Below are 23,665 nucleotides of genomic sequence, written 5' to 3' on the forward strand. Positions count from 1 at the left end.
ATTCCAATGCATGCTGGGAAAATCATGCAGAAACGTACAATACCATACCAAGCCATGAAGTACAACTTGGTTAATACTGAGCACCAGAGACACTTTCAGTCCCCACTCTAACATACAGACATCATCATGGGAGAGTGTAAAACGCCATTGTGTGTGACGAGGTGGTCGTCACACACCTGAGCAACATAAACACCAATTAGCCAGTGAAAAAAACACCACATCAATATCACAGTGATGACTTCACGGGGAATTTGGGCGCTCTCTCTGTCTCTCTGTGCATTTTTATGTAAGACAAATTCATGTGGGTGCTCTGCGCGGAAACCTACTCACTCGACCAGTGCTCCCACACTCACTCTCTCTGCAAATCGAGCATTCAGTGTACACAGCTGAGAGCGCTGTCTGTCTGTCTGTATGTCTGTCTGTCTGTTTCTATGTCTGTCTGTCTCTCATTCATCCCGGTGAAGGCTGCTCACACTTTCTTCTTCTTCTTCTTCTTCTCTCCACCCCCCCACCTCTTCCCTCCCTGGGATAGCTTACTTTGTTTATTGTTCTCCCTCAGCCGTGCCTTTTGGTCGGAGTAGTAGTGGATGATATCAACAGAGCTCCGTTTCTTCCTACCTCCGTCCGCGCTACTACACGGAGCAGAGAGTCGCCAGAGGACACGCGCATCACGACAGAGAGCAGCGGAGGAGGAGGAGGGAATTTCTTTTTTGGAAGGGACGGCGCGATTTAAAAAAAAAAAAGAAAAAAGAAGAAAACAAAAAATAAAGAAAATATCTGCATTGAGCATCAACGTTAACACGGACGCTCCGCCTGACGAGTCTCTCGTTAAGTTTTGACGGATTTTACGGCACAGGTGCGTTGAAGGATTAAGGACAGGCAGTTGGCGGATGGTTGACGGTTTTGTGAAGAGGTGTCACTGCCTCTGCGCAAGGTGAGTGATGGACTCCGAGATGAATGGGAGATACTGACAGTAGACTTTGTTCAACAGATGAATTACTGACCGGTATTGACCTCATTCTGTGACTGCTGGTTTGTTTGACGTCTGTTTTATGCAGAACGCCGAAAGTTTTCGCACCTTGAAAAAATAACTCAATATTTGTATGGGATTCCTGCTGGGAATGCGAGTGTCAGTGGAGTTTGTAGCAACATCTGCAAACTTTGTGATATTTTTCTTTTTGATCTGTGGATAAATCTGAGGCATGGACTTAATATACATTTCCTAATGTGCAGCATATACTGCTTACAGTTTCACTGGTTGCGGTTATAATGTCCTTTTGGCGTTTTATAGAACAATTTCTGATAAAAGCAACACTTTCTATTAATATATTGGGTATATTGATGCCAAGATTACCTCAGGGTGTCGACCAAGAGGTGTTGGGCTAATGTGGCTTAGTTCACTGTGTGGGCTTCAACTGACGATTATTTTCATTATCAGCTCATAATCGATGAGTCTGAGAACAGATCCAAGGTGAGGTCCCCAAAGGTGTTGTTTTGTCCAAACAACAGTGCAAAACCCAAAGATATTCAGTTTGCAGAGACTCAAAGACAGAGAAAAGTAGACCATGCTTTCCTTGGAAAAGCTGAAACCAGAGAGAAACCAGGTCTGAGTTTGTGCTTCATCATTGTCTTGCGATTAACAATTCGAATAATTTACTAATCAATTCAGCTCCTGTGTAGTTTTTCAGGGAATTTAGAAAAAGTTGGCAACCTGCTGTAGTTTGAAGTACATGCAGGGACTTTCCTCATGATCAAGAAACTTTCACACCATTGCAAATCCAAGCTCTGCCCCACCTTCAGTAAATGACTTTCTGTGAAATATGAAAATGATGCATATGCCAGATTTATTATGGATTAGTTCTGATACTAGCTGCATCGCATTTCACTGGCTCCCATCCATCTCATTGAGAGACCTCTCATTGCAAGTATTTGTCACTTTGGGAAGAATGTCCAGTCAGCCTCATACTGGGCGTCTGTGTCAGGATGATACCAGCTTATGGCCTTTTCACAGCACTCGCCTGCCTGTCTCTCCCTCTCTCTCTCTCTCTCTCTCTCTCTCTCTCACACACACACACACACACACACACACACACACACAGTGTACAGGCTATCAAATATCACTCACTAAGACACATGTAATGAAGTGTCACAAAGTAAAACAATTCTGTTAATTTATGTTGTCACATGCCACCGTCACTTCAATCCTCAGAAAAGGACATTTAACCCCAAGCTGCAGTCATTACAGTCTGTCTATATCCTGCCATTTCCACTGTGTTGCACTGGGTCTATTCTTCCACCTGCAGCCCAACCGTTTGTGCTAAGCTGAAGCTTCATACTCTGTTTACATACAGTTATTGATCAGAAGTCAGTGCGAGAGATCAGGTCACTGCAGCAGACAGAGTTGCAGGGTGTCTCAGAGCTAGGATAGAATTGAATAGAAATGCACCTTATCCAACATATTGGAGCTGCAACTAAATGCCAGATAATCAATTACTCGTTTGGTCTACAAAAATGGCAGAAATTAGTAAAAGAATTCCATCAAAGGTTCCCGAACAACAGTTCTAACCCAGAGCTGGAACGATTTGTTGAGTCCACAGACAGCAGCAACTATTTTGGTAACTCATTAATCATAAGTCATTTTTCAAGCAAAAATGCCAAATATATCCTCATTCAAGCCTCTAAATTGTTAGGATTTGCTCTTTTTCTTTGTCTTGTGTACGATTACGCTCCAAATCCCAGAGAAATCCAGTGTACAATCAAACATGATATGTGAAGACAGAAATTACAATAAACATCTTTCACTATTTTCTGACATTATGTTGACCAAACAATTGTTAAACCAAGGAAACAATCAGCAGATGGATCTGTAATGAGACTGATCGTTGACTGCAGCCTTATTCTAAACCCAAAACTCTTCAGTTTACTGTCATGCAAGACAATGAAAAGCAGCAAATCATGGAAAAATGACTAACAATCAATCAATTATCTCAAGTGATGCCAGATACAATTCCCTGGATCGACTGATTGCTAAAAACCGACTTATTGTTTCATATTCCATTTAGTTACAACTGAAGATAATGTTTTTGTCTGTTTCATCGTCTTGTCCCCTTTAAGTTTAGTAGAATATGTGGTAGCCAGGACAAGGTAATGTTATGTAATTGTAACAGCTTGTATTCATGCCAGTTGACATGTCCTACACTATATACCTCTGAGCTAATACTCTAAAGTGAAGCTTTTAAGGTGAGCAAAAAAAAGAAAAATCACTGAAAAAACAAAGCAAGTTAATTAGCATGTTCATAAAGTGGAACATATGCAGTGTATCTCCCGCCAGCTTTAAACCATCTAGAGGAAGAGTAGCCTATTTTATTCTTCTTCTGTCTTTCTCTCATGAGGTGCTGAACTGCATCTGGGGAGGAATCTGATTAACCGACTGGCATAATTTACACAATCCTAAAGGAATAAACAGAGAAGCAGTGTTGTTCTTGAAAAGTGTCTGCATTCCCTCTATACATACAAATAAAGCATATGCATATTCACACATAAACAAACAATTAGAGACACACACACACACACGCACCCACGCACACACGCGCAGCGCGAGAGCAATCATTTTGGCAGTGATGCTCTTGAGAAGTGGCTGCTGCTGCTGCTTCCTTGCAGGGTTCAATAGGACAGGGATTGATTGAGCAAGTGCATATATACGTGCACGTGTGTGTGTTTATTTCACAGGCGTGCAATTGTTCTAGTTTCTTTAAGATTGATAGAGCACCACGTGTAGATGTGTGTTTCTGTGTGTGTGTGTGTGTGTGTGTGTGTGTGTGTGTGTGTGTGTGTGTGTGTGTGTGTGTGTGTGTGTATATGTTTTCCTCTAGGAGTGCTCCATAGCAACAGGCAGCACATCTTCTTCAAATATCTTTTTCTCACACACCGTATGCTGTGACCTTTCTGCTGACTGTGTGCCTGTGAGTCTTTGCATGGGTGCATCAGCATGTGTGTGTGTGTGTGTGTCCATGTACATCAGTGTGTGGGCCATTTGACCTTTCTTATTGTACATTCATTAATAGCTGCATAATAACTAATATGAAAACGCCCGCTGTGCCTGTGTACATGATCAAGATATTGACTGTCTGTCTCATAGCAGCATCAGTGCAGTGCCAACCATCTCAAAAGAGCTTTTTGTGCGTCTTTCTCTCTGTAACAAAGCAGATATCATCACAATTGTGCAGCAGTAATAATGATTTGGTATGCCGTGAACAAGTGGTAGTTTAGCATTTTTAGCCCATTTCATGTATCTCTCGGAGGGAACAAGAGAGACATCTTTAAAATATATCTTGACACAGCTGTCGTGTTATGTTAATATCAGTGTTAGACTAATAACTGGTTGCATATTTCATATCCGGGCATAGCCGACAAAGCTCTTTAGAAATCAATTTTCTTTTGCTCCATCACCATGTTCGGAAACTGGCCTGCTGCCAAACAGGGAGGGAATAAGGGAAGGAGAGACGGGTATATTGGGTGCTGTGGGTGCATTAGTGAATGAGGAAAGAAAAATATGCTTATCAGATGTAGAATACGTTCCTCTCCTTGTTTGAATGTGTCTAAATAAGTCATTTGCTTTCTCAAAACTTCATAAACGTCCTCACAGACACACTGAGACCCAGATGCAAGTGGAAGAAAGCGCAGACACTTGATCATAGCTCACAGCTTCCTGTTTATATAGGCTACGTGCTGCAAGGTCATGCCCTATTTAGTCCATGCCAATGTGAGTGTTTGTGTGATGCACTGTCACAGCATGCAGTCTGAGCTCATACATATCAATAGCATATTTCTTTGTGTGTGACTGTGTGTTTAGTCATAATTTACACAGCACAGTATGATGTTTATATTCTTGCAAGCTAGCTTTATAGATGGGGGGGTGTGTGCATGTGGAGACCATATAACTCTAACAAATAACTTGCCACTCTATGGAAGAATCTGAGCTGTACGTGTGAAGGCTGTTGGCCTCTGTTGCTTTTCTTGGAAATATTTCTAGGAGAGAAAACAAAATATTTCAGCTTCGATTCTCTTATCAAACTCACAGTCATAGAAAACATATTATATTCTGTGAATCAAATGGCAAAGGAGGCAGAGTTCATGTGACTGAAACGGGCAGTGGTTTATAGGGTGGTGTGTGTGGGAATATTATTATTTTAAACTTTAGCGATGCTCTTTTGATTCAGTTTCATTTTTCAGATTATTTTTTTCCCCTCATTTGAACTTATTTGATTTACCTTCAGCTAAATCTAAAATAGCTCAAAGTTTTAGTTGCTTTTGTTTTCAGGTCATTTTCAACATGGAATTTATTGCCTTTGTTTGATCATTGATCAGCCTTGTTCTCTAACACACACTCAAGGGCCAAGCAAACTCTTAACAGTTGAACCCAAAAGCTCAAATCAATCCTTTCATTGTAATACTGCTCACACTGTCTTAGAGAACAGTGCTACCAGCAAACTGAATAAACAAAAATCAGTACAGTGTGAAAGTTAAGCACAATCGATCGTCACAGCCAGCCCTGCCTGAAAATAAGCGGAATTGTCCTTCATCACTTCTGTACCTTGACCTTGGTGTACATATATTACTCCAGCATGGTTACATATGCAGCTGGTCATGCTTACAATAGCAATCAAGGGTGTATTTGTTAGCTTTTGTATGAACAAACAACGTAAAAGAAAATATTGCACTCATACACATGCGGAGGCACACACCTCATACAAAAGGTGCATTAATGAGCTGGGTTTTTTTTTTTACCTCTGGCTTATTGTGGGGATCCCTGCAGGCATGGCAGCTTACATTCACTCAAGCAAACATACACGAACACACACACAATCACACTCACAGACACTTAAACACAGGTACACATATATACAATGGGAGCCCTGTGATTGACAGTCAATCCCACATGGAAAATTGTTAACATGTCCCCTAAGGACCAAAATACATCATCAACTCTCAGCCATATTGTACTGAAACTATTTATACACCTGCTTTATAGTCAAAGCACCAGACTTGCAGTAAGCGGCAGGTATTCAAATGTATTACACTGAGTCATATCGTATTGGTTGAGCCTTTTGTGCCACAGAAGAAGGGGCTTATTTTACTAATTAGTAAGATGAAAATTGTCATATTGCTAATTAGATGCTGCAGTCATATCAATTCAATAGTGGAGACAAAGAGAAAGAAGAGTGAGAGCGAGCGAGGATGGAGAGATATGGTGAGTGGAAAGTCATTACAAATATTATTTGGCTTGTGTCACTTCAGTTGTTCCACTCATTGCAATTTTATGCCTGATTTCTTTTACACCTCTTATTCTTGTTTCCAATATCTGAATTGGATTTATTTTTTGTATGTCTCATTCCAGCTCAGTTTCTTAGGTAATGCATGTCTTGTGTGTTCAGGTGCACGCTGCCTCATGGGAAATCTGTTTGCTCCATCTCAGCTTTGCTCACAAGTATGACACATACTGTACTTAGAAATAAAGTATAATACTGCTCATGTGTGAGCCTTTGTTTGGGTTAAGGAAAATATATTGATGAAAATATTGAATTCTTATATTACTATTCGTTGCTCTGATCCCCTTTCCACTCACTCCCTACCAAAGAGGGCAGATGTGTGTATGGTAGCATGTGTATTATACTGAGACGAATATGTTGCTGCCAACAGCCAGAATCCTTGAAGCTTGTACTTTTGTGATCAGTTCAATACCATGTTTCTTGCTTTTATTGGCTCTTCAGGCGACGCTCTGACATCACTGCAGTCTCAGGTCTAGTACACTTACGTACTGAATGTAGGTGTTTTCGTGCAAAAACCAAGACTACTGTTTAGTCTATAATGCCCTAAAGCTTTCAAGGGGAAAATGTGAAGATGAAAACTATCAGGAAAGTTAAACTAAACACAATAAGAGCATAAGGCAAAATGTACCAAGAGTTTAAAAACTGTGCAATTAGTTGCTAATGGAACAGACAGACCCAAACAGTTTTGTTGCCATCCAGCGTCGCATCCCCCATATGTTACAGTAACATAACCACCCCCATTCAAACTTCAGGCCACCTTTTGTCTCCCACCATTAACTCAGTATGCCTTAGAGTCTGTTACTGAACACACGCGCACACACCCAGACAGACATTGGAGGGCGGAGATGTGCTCGGTTAAACTGGGAAAACTTGGATAATGGTCTTTATTCAATCTCTAATGAATCCATACTGTGGCCTAAAGCAACAGTTCTGCTATTAATACCATTAACAACTAATGGCCCGGGGAGAGAGATTTTCAGAGATAAAAGTACCACACTATCCTCATGAATAGAAAGGTCTCATAAAGGCAGAGAAGTCATAAAGTCTAAATACATGAGATGAATAGTTTGCCTTATAAACCTCCTTGCCCTAAGATATTACTGGCTGGGTCCTCCTGTTTGATCTCATTTATCCCCCATCCCTTGATGTTCTTTTGGACTGTAGAAACTCAACAAGCTGTGATGGTAAGCTGGACAGATACTCTCGTATCTCACCTCAGTCAATCAATCTGCTGCCATGCTAACAGCTCTGTGAGGCCTCACTTACGACCTGCTGCTTTGAGCTAAATCCCAACATCACCACGCTACCATGCTCACAATGACATTGCTAACGTGCCGATTTTCAGCAGGTATATGTTCAACATGTTCGCCATCTTTGTTTAGCATGCTATCATTTGTTAATTAGCACTAAGCATAAAGTACAACCGAAGATGACGGAAATGTCATTAGTTGCAAGGAAATTGATTAAGAGGCTAATTGAAAACTAAGATGGCCAGCACAGTTATCACACTTCAAATCCTGAGAGGGACATGACTGTGTGTATAAAACATTCATTGCAATCCTTCCAATTGTTTTTGACACATTTCACTCAAAACCAATAAATTTGTACCTCATGGTGGTGCAGGAACAAAATTCAGGGTATCACTACATTCAGTGGGATATAACATCTGGGAACCATGAATGTCTGCATGTTTATTTAATCAGAAAGTCTCATTAAGATCGTGATCTTTTTTGTATGCGAGAGCCAAGGATGAATATATACACCCATCTTGAATATAAACAATATCAGCAAGTACCCCTCGGAGGAATGAGTGTCTCTAACTTCAAGATGCATTGCAATTTTTTCCAGTAGTAAGGTGCATAATATAATAGCTTATCTTGCTTCTTTCCCAAGAGAATATAAGTCTAGCCTAAACCATTCCTCATGAATAATCTCTGCCCTCAAGGCCATATTTCCACCACTGGAAGAGAAGGGAGGTAGAAGAACTGAGGAAAGGGAGACAGAGAGATGAGAAGCATTATGTGAGCGTGTGACTATTTTTGAAAGTCAATATCAAGATGCTCCCTACACAACTCAAAGAGGAGAATTACGTCCAAAATAGAAATTGGGGCACAACAAGCAGTGAGCAAAGGGAGAGAAAGAGTCATAAAAAATGTGTGTGTTCGCATGCACAAACACAAACACAAACACACACACACACACACACACACACAGGGATCAGTGTGTGACCTGACCTTGGCATTAAGTGTGTATTTTTCTGTACCTTAAGTCTACAGGAAGAGACACAGAAACATAGGTTGAAACAACTAGGTTGAAATAACCAATCGTCAACAGACAGTAACTCTAATCACAAATTTTGTGTCACTTATTTTGGATCGCTGGGTTTTTGCTCTTCGTTTATTATATTCCACAGTTCCCATATGAGACTGTGTTTGTGCCCTGACTATGTTTGAGTTTGGGTATGTTTGCAGTTTGCAGTATTTAGCGAGAATAGTACAAAGTGAGCTCCTGCAGTGCAAACAGAGTGAAGGTGGATTTGGATTCAGAGTCTGGCTCCAACTCCTTTGAAGACTTTATTCCCTCAGTCTAGTACCTTTGATTGCTACTGTACAAAGGGGAGGGCTTTTAATCTTGGAGCAAGGGGGGGAGGGCGGTGTTCAGAAAGATTACATTACCAAGACTGAAACAGGGAAAAAATTGTAATGTGGAACATCAAAGTGACGCAGTAGAGTGCCTTTGCGATATAGGGTTCCATATTATTAACCCTGCAACTCTTTCTCTTGTTATTCCCACTAGTGACTCATTAGACAGGTCATTGGCTCACAGGCTGATGTCAATATTTCAGCATCTGTATGCATAATTTGACAGTTAAATCAGAGCAGCACTTTATTTCAAATGAAATGGGAACTATAAAAATGTGAGTGCAGAAAGAGGAAGAGGGGAATAGGCAGTTCACAGCGCCAACACAGCAATGGAAAGATTGAGGAGGGAGGGAAGGAAGGTGGGAACTTAAAAGACACCCTGCTGCCCCAACCACCTGCTGTTCTCTCTCTTTATCCCTCAGTCACTCTGTGTGTGTCTTTCACTCTTGTCCTCTACAAAGTGTGGAACAAATTTCTCTCATTTTTACCAATAAAGGTATGTTTTCAGGCCATAAGAGAACTGAGAATATATTTGTAATAGTAGCAGTCTGAAGCTCCCAGTTTGGGTAACACATTACACTATATCTCAATAGGGCTTTCATTTAGTACAACGCTATCTAATTGCAAGTAATATTACAAACTAATTAATATTCTAAGCCCAGGCGACAGACAACAGTCTAAGTGGTTCCATTTATTAGAAAAGAACAAAAAAAAAAAAAGGAACGTCCAATTCAATGCCAGCTTTTTAATGAATGGTGGGCCAGAGGCAGAGATTACTGGGAGGGCTCAGAGTTCACATCCATGTTAAATACTTGATGTGGTCTTAAAAGAGAATCCCCTCAAGGTTCATCCTGTCTTCAGATGCCTCAGGCTTTCATGCTCTCACTAAGACTTGTCTACTTTTTGCAATCCTCTGTCTAACTGAGTTTGGAGCTTTTTTATTTTTAATTTGAGTTACTGTTTGTGTATAATACTCATCTCTGTCCTCACTTGAACTGTTGTTAGACATTTGTTGATGTTGTGTGTATATATATATATATATATAGTAATATATATATATATATATAGTCACTTCTCACTTACATATATATTTTCAGTGACTCCACCTCACTAATTCTTCAGCACCACTCATGTAATCTTTACCTTTACCTTAGAATCCTCCGATTTTCATTAAATACCCACAACTACATGCTCAAATTTTAAGTTGACGTAGGCGTTTACAATAATACTAATCTGCTTCATCAGGACTGTGTGGGTGTATATTAATTTGATTGACAGTAGCTTGGCAACATAAGCAGACAACCCACCAACTGTCATCAGATTGTGAATCAAATATTGCAAAATCCTTATGTGGTTGAAATTTTTTGAGCTGGAGAAAAAAACGATCAGCAGGAGTTCAGATGTCTCAGGCAGAGGTATTTATTGTAAGCTTGGCACCAAGGAGAAAACGATGATTGATGCCCTTTCCCCTCGTTCACTCAACCTTGACTAGACCTGTGTTTGTGTAGTTCACTCCAAGTTATTCTTCTTCTTCACTGCATCCTTAAGACCGTGGGTTCCCTAGCTACAGAGGATAGTAGTGGCTCCATCTACACACCAACAGCCATAATTGAAGCTAAACAGTGAACCGTTGTCTAACAATATGAGGTTGCGATATCCTGAAACCTTTGGATTACAAAATAAGATGAAGATTAGATGTACGAAAAACTCTGTCACATGCGTCACATTTTGGTCACGATAACCGCTATAGAATCTGAGTTGGACATTACTAGCCACCCAGCTGTGATTGATGTTGATCAGTTAATACAGGCGCGACATCAGTGCTCTCCCTGGACTAATGCTACAGTTCATTTTTGGTTATTTCCCATGAGAACCATTTTGGCTTTGCTGTTTGTGTCACAGTTTTGGTGTGGGCAGGGCTCAGTTACTTCTGTGCACCATTAAGGTGTGAAAGAGTTTTTTCTCACTTTTAATGTTCATCTTATTTTGAAGGGTTTACTCACGCTCTAAGAGTTCAGGTCACAACAAGATAAGGACGCAGGGAAAAGCATAAAGTAGAGAGAACAGTCACTGTCCTTCACGCATCCTCCACTGGAATGGATGACCTTCAATCTCTGTTAATCTGATAATGTGTGAAGTTATGCACACGGCGTAAGGGCTCCCTCAAAGAGAAGAGCCTTTCCCACCAAATCTATATGTAAAATCTTGTAAATCTAAAAAATTTTCAAATGATCAGTTCTTTGACGAAAGTGTCTCTGACTGAACTTTGGGTGTAAATTCTGTGCTCACTTAGGACCCAGAAGCTGATTGAGTAAATAGGTTTTCAGGGCTATCAAATTCCTGCCAGCTGACTTGAGATCAGCCTCCGCTCGTACATATCATCTATATAAAGTATAAACTCTCTTCACTTGTTACACAGTTCTGTCATCATTGATTACACAGTTTTCAGTGACCTCTGTGTGCGTCTGAGTGAAAAATAAGATGCAAATTATGCTGTAACTCGAGACGGTTGACCTATAAAGAGGGAATCAAAAGATGAACTGAAGTTGAACTGTACCCTGATACTAAATAAAAACATACTCCTATTTGTGGTTCATACTCACTTTGAAATTGATGCTTAAGTAAAACATACACTAACAGTCAACACTTAACAGCAGCTCTGGTTTGATATGGTAGGAATGAAACCACATTTCCATTGAGATCTCTAAACCCATGCAACATGAAGATATCACGCTCAGTGCACCAATTATTAACCCCCCCTTCCTCCCCACCTCCTTTTTTTTTTCCTTTCTCCCTCCCACTTTCATTATTTTTGCCACTATCTGCCTCTCCATCTTTTTTCGCTTCGTTGGGCCCGCCATTCCATTAATCTCACCAACAGATTGCCTCTATTAATTAGTCTACATCTCCCATCTTGCATGTAATAATCAGAGGTAATAGAGATATTAGCAAGATAAGTATATTTCTGCAGTCACAATCACTTTTAATTAGCCGGAAGATTAAAAGATAGACTCACTTCTGCCTGGCTGACGTCCAGATAGACAGCGCAAGGTCTTTTTCTTGCCACAAAATTCTGGGAGCAATTTTAATGTGTCAGTTTGCAAAATCTATCTGTTCCATCACGTCTCACAGGACACTTCACATAGCGGAGGTTATAATGCATCCACGCCTCTAGACACAACAAGTTTCCAACTTGTCATCGGTGGCATTTCAGAATGATTATTATACCTCACAGATACGTGTAACTTACTGAGCACACATAAAAGGAGATAATAGTCTAGGTGCTCTAAATCAGATGTTTCTGCTTTGCCATTTAATTTTAATGTATGTGGGTTGCACTGCGGGTTCAATTAGATAATGGAGTAAGTGTCTATACAGCATGTCGGTAGTTAATTGGAAGGTCCCGGGTGCACTAAACAGACAAGATGAACAGACAGGGGTAATTACCAGTATTGTGCTAAGGTGTATGCGCTCTTACGTATAAAGAGGGTTTGTGTGTGTGTGTGTGTGTGTGTGTGTGTGTGTGTGAGAGAGAGAGAGAGACAGTTAGTGTGTGTGTGTGCATGGAAGTGTTAAGCAAGTGTATTGGCCAAAGGTAATTATACACTAGACTTGAGATAAAGAATACCAATGTCACTGCTTTTCCCTGCTGACACATAGAGTAGATTTTGTCTGATCTCATCACTCACATAGCGATTCTCAGGAAACCATGCCAGATGAAAGGTCCTATTCTTTCAAAGTTACTGGAGCCGACCTCTGCAGCATCCGTGTATCTCGAGCTGTGAAATTCTTTGCCCCTGCAAACACCCAGTCCTATAGCTTCCTTGGGGCAACCACCTCATCCAGTTTAATGGTTGATGTTCCGGGACCATTCCCTACAGACCCGTTACTCACCCTTACCCTGTCAAAGCAATGCCTACAGGGCTCACATAATGAAGAGAATAGAAAATTGAACACAAGACCCCAGAGCACATCATTAAACCATTTTCTATTACGGTACTCAGTATGAAAGTGAAAGAAAACACTGTTGCCAGGTTGTTAAGAACTCAGAGCCATGGCTCCCAGTGGGATGTTCAGGTCTCTATGGTTTAACTGGTTGGGCAATCCCAGCACTGACAAGGTTTTAACACACTTTTCTGACCATGTTTTCACAAGGGAACCTTGCTGGAGACCTTTTAACAGTTTACTTCAGAGACTGTAACCCTCAACAAAGTTGCTCTTGGCTATACTGTTCACTTTGCAGCATTATCATTACTTGTTGTGTTGCCATTTGAAGGATTAGCGTGGTTGTTCTCAGGTATTTCTTAGTTTGCGAAATTTAATGTAGAAATGAAAAATTTCACATTTAGTTTGTCAAGACAGGCTTTGCAATTGTTACTCATTAGAGTCCAGTGCAAAAAAAATAACACTGGAAAGTTGAGTGGAGCCCCAGAGAGGTCAAACTGCAGAGTCGTTGTAAAAACTCATTTTACACTAGGAGAGATGAACATGTTCGCAAAACCAGGCCAAATAAGAATGCTAGTATGACTTATTTTAGAGTCCCCTGTCTTATTCACTTATGTGCTAACACCATGATTTCAGTTCTTCCAGACCTACCAACTACCAGCAAAGCAGAAACTTAAAGATGGCTGACAATATTTTGTCTTAGAAGACGACCAGAAATCTAAAACTCAAGTTTCTTAATCTTTCTTAAAATCTTAAACATTGTTTCAAGTCACTTTGTTTAATTTGTATAAATAAAACCAGAGGTGGTACAATGCTAACATCCTGCACCACCAATGTACCCCAAAGGAAAATATTGTATCGTTTACTGCACTACATTCATTTGTTTGGTGGAGTTACTGGTTAAGATTAGGTTTAGATTTGACCAACTACAACATTAACATGCTTATAAACACGTTAATGTATCATTAATGTTTCAACACCTTGAAAGGGCCTGTTCTTTACAATGGGTACATATACTTTTCATAGATATAAACTTTTAATTACATTTTACTCTCTAATGGAATATATGTCAATTATGGTTTTCAAACAATTTAAGTTCCCCCGCTTCTAGCTGCATGTTCAGTGTTTCTGGGTTATTCCAAAAATATATATGTGTATATATTTAAAAAGTTTATTGCTAAGTAAAATGTAGAAACTGGAGCCAGAGCCTCAGGGCAGTGTTTCCAAGACTGGAGCCAAACTCATCAATGACAGGATGTTCTGACAGAGAGGATCAACATATTTTGGGCTGAACTGTCATGATGAGTCTGTCATTCAGAAGGAAAAGTATTTCTGAATCGAAATGAGATACATGCATGCTCCTGCACCTCTAATGCACACTGTAAGGTTCACTGACATTTTATTCCATTCTGAATTTTAATCATGTTCATATTTGCGTATGTCTGGGCATGTGTGTGTGTATGTGTGTGTGTGTGTGTGTTTGTGTAGTCTCAGATGAAGATGAAGTCTGCGGGCGTCGTGGATGGAGGCTTATTCACAGAGAGCTATTGTAACATCTGCAATGCCCAGCTCATCTCCGAGTCCCAGCGCACCGCTCACTATGAGGTGAGTCCGTCTTTGCTCAGGTTTGGAGGATTTTTCTCTGCTTCCTCTTTTTGGCACACAACGCGAATAGAGGGACACAAACAGAAATGATTGCACAAAACAAAAAAAAAATGCTGCTACGATTACTGCTTTGACAGGCAGATTTCTGCACTGTACACTTTGCATCAGCCTTATTTGTACCAATTTGTGCTTGTGCCGTTCAAAACAGTGCTCATCCATTATACATTGACTTAATGCAGCATGGTAATGCGAGTCACTTGCAAGCAAACAAACACACATATGCACTTTTTGTTTTAATGTAGTCTACCTCTCAGCAGACTCCCTGAGAGTAATTTAATGAATGTCCATTAAATAATCAGCCTTGTGCATTATTTAACTAGGATATATGCATGTGTGTGCGTGGGTGCACACGGACACGTGCATGTGCACTTCCTTGCATGTTCTGCATTGAGGTCGTCGTTGATTACAAGACACAGCTGAGATTAACAAGCAAACTAATGAGGACTAGGCCCTTATCTTGAGAGAATTAAGCAAGGACAATGACAGTGTGTATGCGTCTCCAAGGCATGTGTACCAACCACATCCACCTGACAGTAATCTATTTCTGTCTCTGAACAACTCTAACAAAAACACACAGCTTTGAGTTGTGCAGACAAACGTGAACTGCATGAGTCACTGCATGTCCTCAGTGTCACCCTTTACAAAGGCTCTCTGTAGAGGTCAGTAGATCAAAGAGACGACGCAAGAAATAATTTGAAGGCAAGGATTTTTTTTTTTTGCGTGTTAGATTCAATAAGGGTAAATAGTAAGGAAAGGCAACTTCACTTCACAATAGCACATTTCATGCACAGGGTAACTGAAAATGTTTTGCATAAGACGAGAACAAAAGGCTAAAGAAAGGAGTATTATTTTGGGGGATGAATTACAGAGGACTCCAGGGTCCAGGAGCCTTTTGGAAGCAGGTCCAGCGTCTGGAGGCCCCAGATGCTATTTAATACAATTTAATTTACATTTCTCACAGAAATATGCGTGTCCATTGGCCAGATCATGAATCTGATTGCAGTCCATCCTGGTTTTTCTATGCAAATTATTCCAGTCCACCTGAGGCTTTTTGGTAACTGCCAAAAAAAACAAAACAATGCTCTATATTTTTATTTTGGGACTCTACTAGAGTAGTTTTGCATGATTCATAGTTCAAAAAAAGTCCATATTTATCTCCAACTGCATGTTATGCATTCAGTGAAACAGGCAATGTTAGCTGGGGGCCTCCTTAAAAGTAGGCCTGGGCGCTAAAACAATAGGGATGTGTACTGCTGATCATCAACAGCAATATAGAAAGTCCTGATAGTTTCATGGCTGCATGAATAAACACCAAGCTTGCTCCCTCCCTAGTTCATAAACCTAACCCATCATATCCCTTGATAATGGTGCGTGCTATGAGTCACAAACAGCAAATCATTTAACAGGTGTGTTGCAGCAACAAAAGGGGAGACAAAATGAGTGTCACTCGTGAAGATGGTGAGCACTGCTTCCTCTTCTTAAAAAGTGTGGAGGTTCAGAAAACAAACTAAGTAACTAGTAACTAAAACTAGTTTGAATTTGCAACTGCTAAAAATCCATCCATAGACATTCAAGCCTGAATCCCATCCAGAATATGAGAGTGGAGAGTAAGAACATCGGCAGCAACAAAGACTAGAGCAGGACATCTCTGTTCAGTAAATATTTCGCCCCTTACCTGCTTATTGTTTGATATAACGGTGGATTCAGTCTTTCAATCATAATCCATGCCTAAAAACCTTTCCATATATGCCCCTGTTAATAGTTCTACATGTGGGAAATACAATAAAATGAAAACTGAAGTGGAAAATGTCAGGAAATACAGAGGCTCATGTTGCTAGTAAATAGGAATGTGATAAGAACAGATACTTCAGTATGAAGTTGATGACAAAATTCTGAAAATGAGACGGCACTTGTTTTTCTACAGTAGCGTACAGTAGATGTCATAGGTACTGGAGATGTGATTCTTCCACGACTGAGGATTGTGGTAGAATAACCTTACTTGACGAGAAGAAGAAGGCAGGCACAGTAAAGTAAAAGACTGGTATATGGAGATATTTTGTATTTGACGTTGATCATCAGGGACAAGTTATATACAGAGCATTTTGAATGAAAGGAGGAAACACCTCAAAGACAGGCATTCAGAGCTGTGCAGAATTCAGGGAGGGAGGGAGTTTTAGTTGTTAACTTATTAACCATGTCGTAAAAATGTTCATGTCTTGTCATGTTACCATTATTATTTGTGACAGCTGGCATCTGTCGTAGCAAAGCTCCGCACACAATGCAAGACAAAGGCTAATATAGGCTAACATAGCGACAGCTCATAATGTGAGTAGGCAATAGTGTGTGTGTGTGTGTGTGTGTGTGTGTGTGTGTGTGTGTGTGTGTGTTAGCGTATTGTGTGTGTGTTAGCGTACTTTTGTTTTCTGTTTTTCAATGAAATTTGGTATCAAGAATAATGGAATTTCACTGGTATTGGTACTAACTATGGAATTTCTACTATCGTGACATCCCAGAGTAAAATGTTATTCTGCTGTTGCCAAACGACTGTAAACTAAACCTCTGTTGTATATGAAATACCTATAATACTACTCAAATAGATGGTTTTGTGTGAACAGGCTGAGCTTGGAGTGGATGACTGTATAAAGAAACAATGAGCTGACGTTGAAATGAGCATCAAACATTGCAACATTATATATACAGTATATAGGATAGAAAATAATGAAAAGCATTATAGGTCTCCTTTAAGCATAATGTGTGCACCTCCACTGTTTAGTTACAACAGTTAGCAACAACAGCTAGCTAGCTAACAACTATCCATAAGCTAACACGAGGATAACTCATCGATGGACTATGAGCAAGACAAACGTTTTAGCATCTTCACAGATTGTCTTATATTTAATTTGCAACCATGCCCCATAGAGAGTCAATACACACCACTGTCAGTCACTGTGAGGTTGCTTGGCATTAAGGATGTGATTTTGATCATGTGAGTGAGATACATTCTGCAGGCATACATAAACACACAAGGATGATGTGGTGGAGATTATAAAATCCTCTAACCTGTCTGTCTCCTTCAATTTGATTTGACACTCACAAAAACAGAGGAAGAAGAGACAGAGAGATGCGCACAGGCCATTAGAGAAGGGTGAGCACTGAGGGTCAGTGCAGGGTAACCATGGTGACACAAAGTCCTGCTTTTAGCCTCTATCCCAGAGCCATCAACTACATGACCATTTATACACCTATAAACACAAGCATATACTAAGACACACAAACACACACACACACACACACACAAGCACTGACAAAATGCATTAAAGTAGTCTGACAAGTGAGGAGGCAAGTGAGGTAGAGGAGGGGGGGGGGGCTTTCTAGTCCTTGGGGCAGAGGATCCAATCTAAGCACTGGAGCAGCAAGTACAGTGTCTTGTCAGAGTCTCCTGTTCGCTTTCTTTGTGTGCTGCTCAGCCATGATATACACTCGCAAGTACATCTTCATCTAAACAATGTAATTCCACAAATCCTACGGCTTAAACACTAAAGTGATTCCCTGACAGGGAATTCTGGTTCTGGATAAAGCCATCTTAACACATTTGAGAAATAGTCTCATTCTTATTTAATCACATCCATCTCTCATCAATCCAGAGTTTCACAATTTTTTTCTCCCTTGATGCTTTTTATCATCATAATCTTGACTTGTATCCCTGCAGTCTGTCATATATGGCAGTAAAAATATAATCTCTGTGACAGTGTCAACATTTGCTTCTGGGAAATTGCAGCAGCAGTGGAATTTATACATAATAATAGATGCTACATAGTAGGAAGGAGTGAAGGTCAGAGCATGTCAATAAAATGATCTGTATGGAGCAAGATGGTTGCGTCAACCTTATACACAAACACACAGAGCTGTCTAAACACACACACACGCCCGCTAGTCTTTAACACACAGTATGTCCAGTGATCTCCATTGCTCTGCATTCAAGTGACAGTTAGCAGCTTCAAGAACAGCTCACTGTTACTGTCCTTCCATAGACACTACTGTATATTTCTGCCTGTTATGGGTTATAGGTTTATAGTGTTACAAATGTGTAACCAGCACAACAACTCATCAACAGTACACTTATATACAAACTAATCCCTATCCCTATTTTCTGCTTTTACTAATATCTACTCAGTAGTCTAATATTAATATCATTGACTCCATAAGAAGATTCCTATTTTATAAGAAAGCAGGATATCATTATTTCAATTTTGGTGTAATTCGATCCATCCAAATGACTCCCTCACTTCCTTTGGAAGTTTACCATGCCAGAGTGTGAAGGTGAAGTTAAGAGTCGTCAACCCCCCACCACTTTCCCCATCCAACATCTTACTCAGGGCTGCCAGAAAGCTGAGGCAGGCCCGGGCCATTAGTCACCTAGCCGGGGGCAAAATGTCTGCTAGCATCATCAGCTGAAATAGAGATAAAAGCTCAGAGCGAGTTGTCAAGGTGGAGTGACAGTCATTGATTTTTTTCTCCACTTGGCTCACTTGATGAAATAAAGTTCAGTGTCTGGCTGAGACTCTTACTCTCCCTCTCTCTCTCTCTCTCTCTCTCTCTCTCTCTCTCTCAGAGTAAGAAACATGCCAACAAGGTACGCCTGTTCTACATGCTTCACCCAGAAGATGGAGGACCACCTTCCAAGAGACTGAGGCCAGATAACCCAGTATGCTCTCACCGAGTGTGTGTTTCTGTGTCTGTGTTGCATAACACACAAAGTACATTTTCTCACCTCAAATGAATATTTCTAACTTGATTCTCACTTTTAAGATTCATTAATGAACTAAATGACCCACTCTGCAGTGTGATCAAAGCGTAGATGTTTGTGGAAGGACAGTTATTTGCATGATGAAATTTTGAGTGAATTTGCAGCATGTTGTCATGTATGTAGATGGCAAAAACCTGAGTTGAGCTGACTTGCCTCAGTCTAATCTTTAACTAGGCCTCTCCTCTCTCAGGCTTGCCCATTGCAGCCAAGTGCTCATGGGAATATTTGTTTGATCTGCTGTCAGCAGTTGTGTGCTATCATTCTCCCAAGAGAGGTTATGCCTTAGCTGTGGTGTTTCTGGTAAGATTTACTGGTGGCAGATGCCGCCAAGCAGCTCTATATCTGACTATTGCAGGCCATGGCTAGGGAGGTCAGTGCAGCACCAATGTTTGTGTGTTGGTGTGTGTGTGTGTGTTTGGTGTAGGTGGGCCATTGTGTTTGTGTATTTCTAGGGCCCTGTTCTGCAATTGTAGCAAATGCTGAGGTTGCAATTGCATCCACAGTGAATTGTTAGGCTTCCAACATGAAGCACAACTACTATTTTGCAGTTGATTAAATTTTGACTTTGGGTTTGTGGGTCTTTGTATGCTTGCATCTGTTTTTGTGTGTGAAAAGAAATGTGAACGTAATAGACTATTGTGAAGAGGGAGCTTTACTATAGTACACTGTGTGCCCTATTTATCTGGCAAGCCTATTGCTCCCACATGGCATACTACACACATACACACAAAATACATACAATACACAAAATGAGGACACAGCTGGTGGAAAAATAAAGTTTATCAAATTAACTGACAAATCTAGCTATGCCAGAGAGAGAGAGAGAGAGAGAGAGAGAGAGAGAGAGAGAGAGAAAGAGAGAGAGAGAAAGGAGGAGGGGAAGAGGTGGAGCGTCTCCAAAAACAGTGCAGTGCCAGAGCCAAGACCTTGGGCCGTAATGCAGGGCCAATTACCTCAGTGCGGCAATGACCCTCTGTCCTCCACTGGCAGGAAATTCATAATAAAAACTAAGGAACTAAAATGTTTGCAAGCGTCCCTAATGTTAGTAAATTCAGGTTGCAGTTGACAAATGAGCAATGCAAAGTTTAAAACTCTAACAAATAATGTTTGGGGCTACAAGCAAACATCTTCAAAGGAAAGAAGTTAAAGTTATTTCAGTTTCCTTCAATTAAATCCAGCGAGGCTAAAGCATAAAGACAGAGCCAGATTAACAGTTTCACATATACAGAGTCAGAACAACCAAGTGGGGTAGGAGTTATCTGTTTTGGTCAGATGTTTGTGGACCAATACCGAGCAGGCAGTTGTACAGGGTTACTGCTTTAGACTGAGCGTGTTGATAGATTAATGTTTTTTGTTGTCTTGTGAAAATGACTTGGTCCCCCCCCCACACACACACACACACACACACACACACAGCAAAAATGAGATCAGTCCTGAACTGTAAGCCATTAAGCGTTGGATTACACTCCAAAATAACTAGTTCATACAACCTTTTGTGCAACCAGGTCAGGAAAACAAAATTCTTTACAGCTAAGCGTAATGGCCACACAGGTGGAGTGAAAAGCTGGCCGTCAGGGAGAGCACAGAGGCAAGATAATTGCTGGAATGGTTGGATAACAACACACATTTTTAGACAGTCTCTCCTGGAAGGCATTTTTAAGTGTTGCACTAGTTTGCACACAACAAACAGAGATAGTTGTGGAAAGAATAAAGAAAAAGAACTTGAGAGAGAAGTTCAAATCGTGGTTACTCTCTCACCTCAGCACACTTGGGTAATCGTTGCGAGAAACGGGCGGGAATGTCAGGCTGTTGGTTTTCGGAAAATGACAGCATTTTCAGTGTTTGATGATCGAACAGCTTCATAAAAACCCCCACAACTTACAAACAAGCAATTCTGGCGGAGCACACTGGCAGCATGTGTCCACTCTAAAAGAAAATAATTAGTAAATAACATTTTTCAAGCAACAAACGGAACAAAATTTATAATTTGCCACCACAAATCCATAGCAACCTGAAATGTCAGACAAACTGGAAATGATCTTGTAATGTAAGACTCGAAATGGGCACCTGTTTTTGTTTCTTTTTACCCAGCTAGTTGAACCATGTTTCAAGTTGTACAATAAAATGTAAAAAGGCGGGAGACACACACCACACTGCACTCATGAAGTAGGCATGTGAAGGGGACGTGGGTTTACAAACACACTCACACATACTGTCGAAAATCTACACACCTGCGTCTCCATCTGTCTCCCTAAGTGAATAAGACATGACTCAGCCCCTCCTGGCTTTCACTTCATATGGGACACTGAACACACACACAAATAGACCGCGCGCGCACACACACAAACACACACACTCGCCTCATCTGCTGTAATGTAACATACTGTGAGCGCTACAGCTAGCACTTTGTTCATAACCTTTCACACAGAGATGTGACATTGATTATCTGACAATGCTAGAAAACCCATGTAAGATGAACAGTTCTCCAGAGATGAAATTCTCACCGTTCAATTTGGGATAAACTTCTCTACTTTCATCCCTTTCCTTTTTTCTTTTTTTTTTCATCCCAGGGGAAGTTTTGCACGTCATTTCTCTGCACTACATCTTAGTGTTTTCGCCCCTGTGTTCTCGTTCTGATTGACATGGTGCAGTCCAATGGGAACAGCAGAAAGCGATTTTCGCGCAGTGAATAAAATGCCAGCGTCTACCCAGTGTAAAAATGCTATGCCTTAAGGTTTGTGCATTTGTGTGTAGGTGAAAGTGTTTGTCACAGAACAAACACAGAGAAAGTAGGTCGTAAAGGTGCTCCCAGATGAAAGGGGAGGGGGCTTGATTCGTTTTTCTCCCGTATTCTCCACCTTGCTCTCTCTCTCTCTCTCTCTCTCCCATCTCTCTCTGTGCAGTTCTCTACCTGCGCAAAGGGCAAGAGATAACAAAATGCTATATTTCCTCGCCTTTTATTTTCCTCTAATGCTATATTTGCACTGTCGCTCCTTTCAATTTACACTTTCAGCGCTTTTTTTTTCAAACTCCAAAATGAAAGTGTCTGTTTCCCTGTGCTGCTCCATGTGTATATTTAGCCATGTTTCCCACAGCGCCTCGACACAGAGCAGTGGGAGAAGTAAAGGAGGAGCAGAGAGAAAGCAAAACAGAAGGAGAGGAAGATAAACACAGCTAATTAGGAGTCTATTGTTAGGTGCATGAGCAGGATGAAGCCACCCAAACACAAAATATTCTGTGATACAGACATCACTGTCAGGCAGCAGATAAACAGGCATACATGCAGCATGTGTACACGCAAACAGAAACGCACACAACAATTAGGTCGCATGCAAATCAGCCTCAACAGATGCGTGAGGTGCGACAGGTAGCGACAGTCGGGGACAAAATACGGAGAGGAAGACTGAAATGCGCGATGGTAGAACTCTAGAAATCAAGAAAATGAAGAAACAGAAAAGGTTCATAACTTTCAGCGGAGACGGGCGATGGAGGGAAACAGTGAGTCAGAGATGCTGTTTATTGTTTAAAGTGGTTCAGTAGAGTGGCAGCTGTAATGAGCTGACAATTACTCATATGTCAGTCACCCACACGCGCTTGAGGTTGTTTAAAACTTTCCCCGCGCTGTCACTAAATCCCTGGTGTAACATCTGTCATTGAGCAACACGATTTGCCTTGCCTTCTACTTTCAAGTAGATACTTCTTTGTGTTCCAGTCCCATCTCTGTCGACTGCTTCTTTTACTTTTCAGTGGGCTTTGACAGATGAGACCACTGAAGGCTGCCACAGAGAATCATCTCATCCTCTTTGTCCTCAGCCAAAAAAAAAAACAAAAAAAACAAAAGAAAAAACACTCAGTTGCGGGACATTGGCTCGCTGTGGCTGATTTTCCTCATCCTGGTATGAGATTTGGAAAGAACAAGATCTCAGCAGCGCCACATTGCCCGTGAAAGGGAGGAAGCAGAGAAAAGGAAGAGAGGAGAGGAGAGAAGAGACTTGTCCTCATGGGCACCGTGTCTCCTGTGATACCATCATGAATAAAGATCATGGGATAAATATAGATAAGCTGTTTTTACTTTACATACAAAAACTCACATATGAACAAATAAGCACAAACTTTCTTTGTCTGCCTTTGGCAACGTGAGTCAATGCTTCATGCGTTAATAAAACACAATGAAATATATTTTCACCAACGGAGAAGGAGAAGGAAACTGGTTTGTGGAGAGGAGTCTGGGACAGTGCAGAGCAAGCATTTAACATGATCACAGCAGGGACAGACAC

At 40.8% G+C, this 23,665-nt stretch overlaps 1 protein-coding gene across 1 annotated transcript in view; it reads left to right on the plus strand.

Moving 5' to 3' along the window:
• Positions 1–848: 848 nt before the first annotated feature.
• LOC111235153 (zinc finger matrin-type protein 4-like) overlaps positions 849–23,665 on the plus strand; it is a 36,504-nt gene continuing 13,687 nt past the window's right edge. The window contains exons 1-3 of the mRNA XM_022763490.1: positions 849–934; positions 14,405–14,521; positions 19,194–19,286. Coding sequence (XP_022619211.1) covers positions 14,411–14,521; positions 19,194–19,286 — 204 coding nt within the window. The 5' untranslated portion in view covers positions 849–934; positions 14,405–14,410. The remainder of the gene's footprint in view (positions 935–14,404; positions 14,522–19,193; positions 19,287–23,665) is intronic.

This window comes from Seriola dumerili, unplaced genomic scaffold, assembly GCF_002260705.1.
Source record: "Seriola dumerili isolate Sdu_G_001 unplaced genomic scaffold, Sdu_1.0 BDQW01000478.1, whole genome shotgun sequence".
In the NCBI taxonomy this organism is placed as follows: Eukaryota; Metazoa; Chordata; class Actinopteri; order Carangiformes; family Carangidae; genus Seriola; species Seriola dumerili.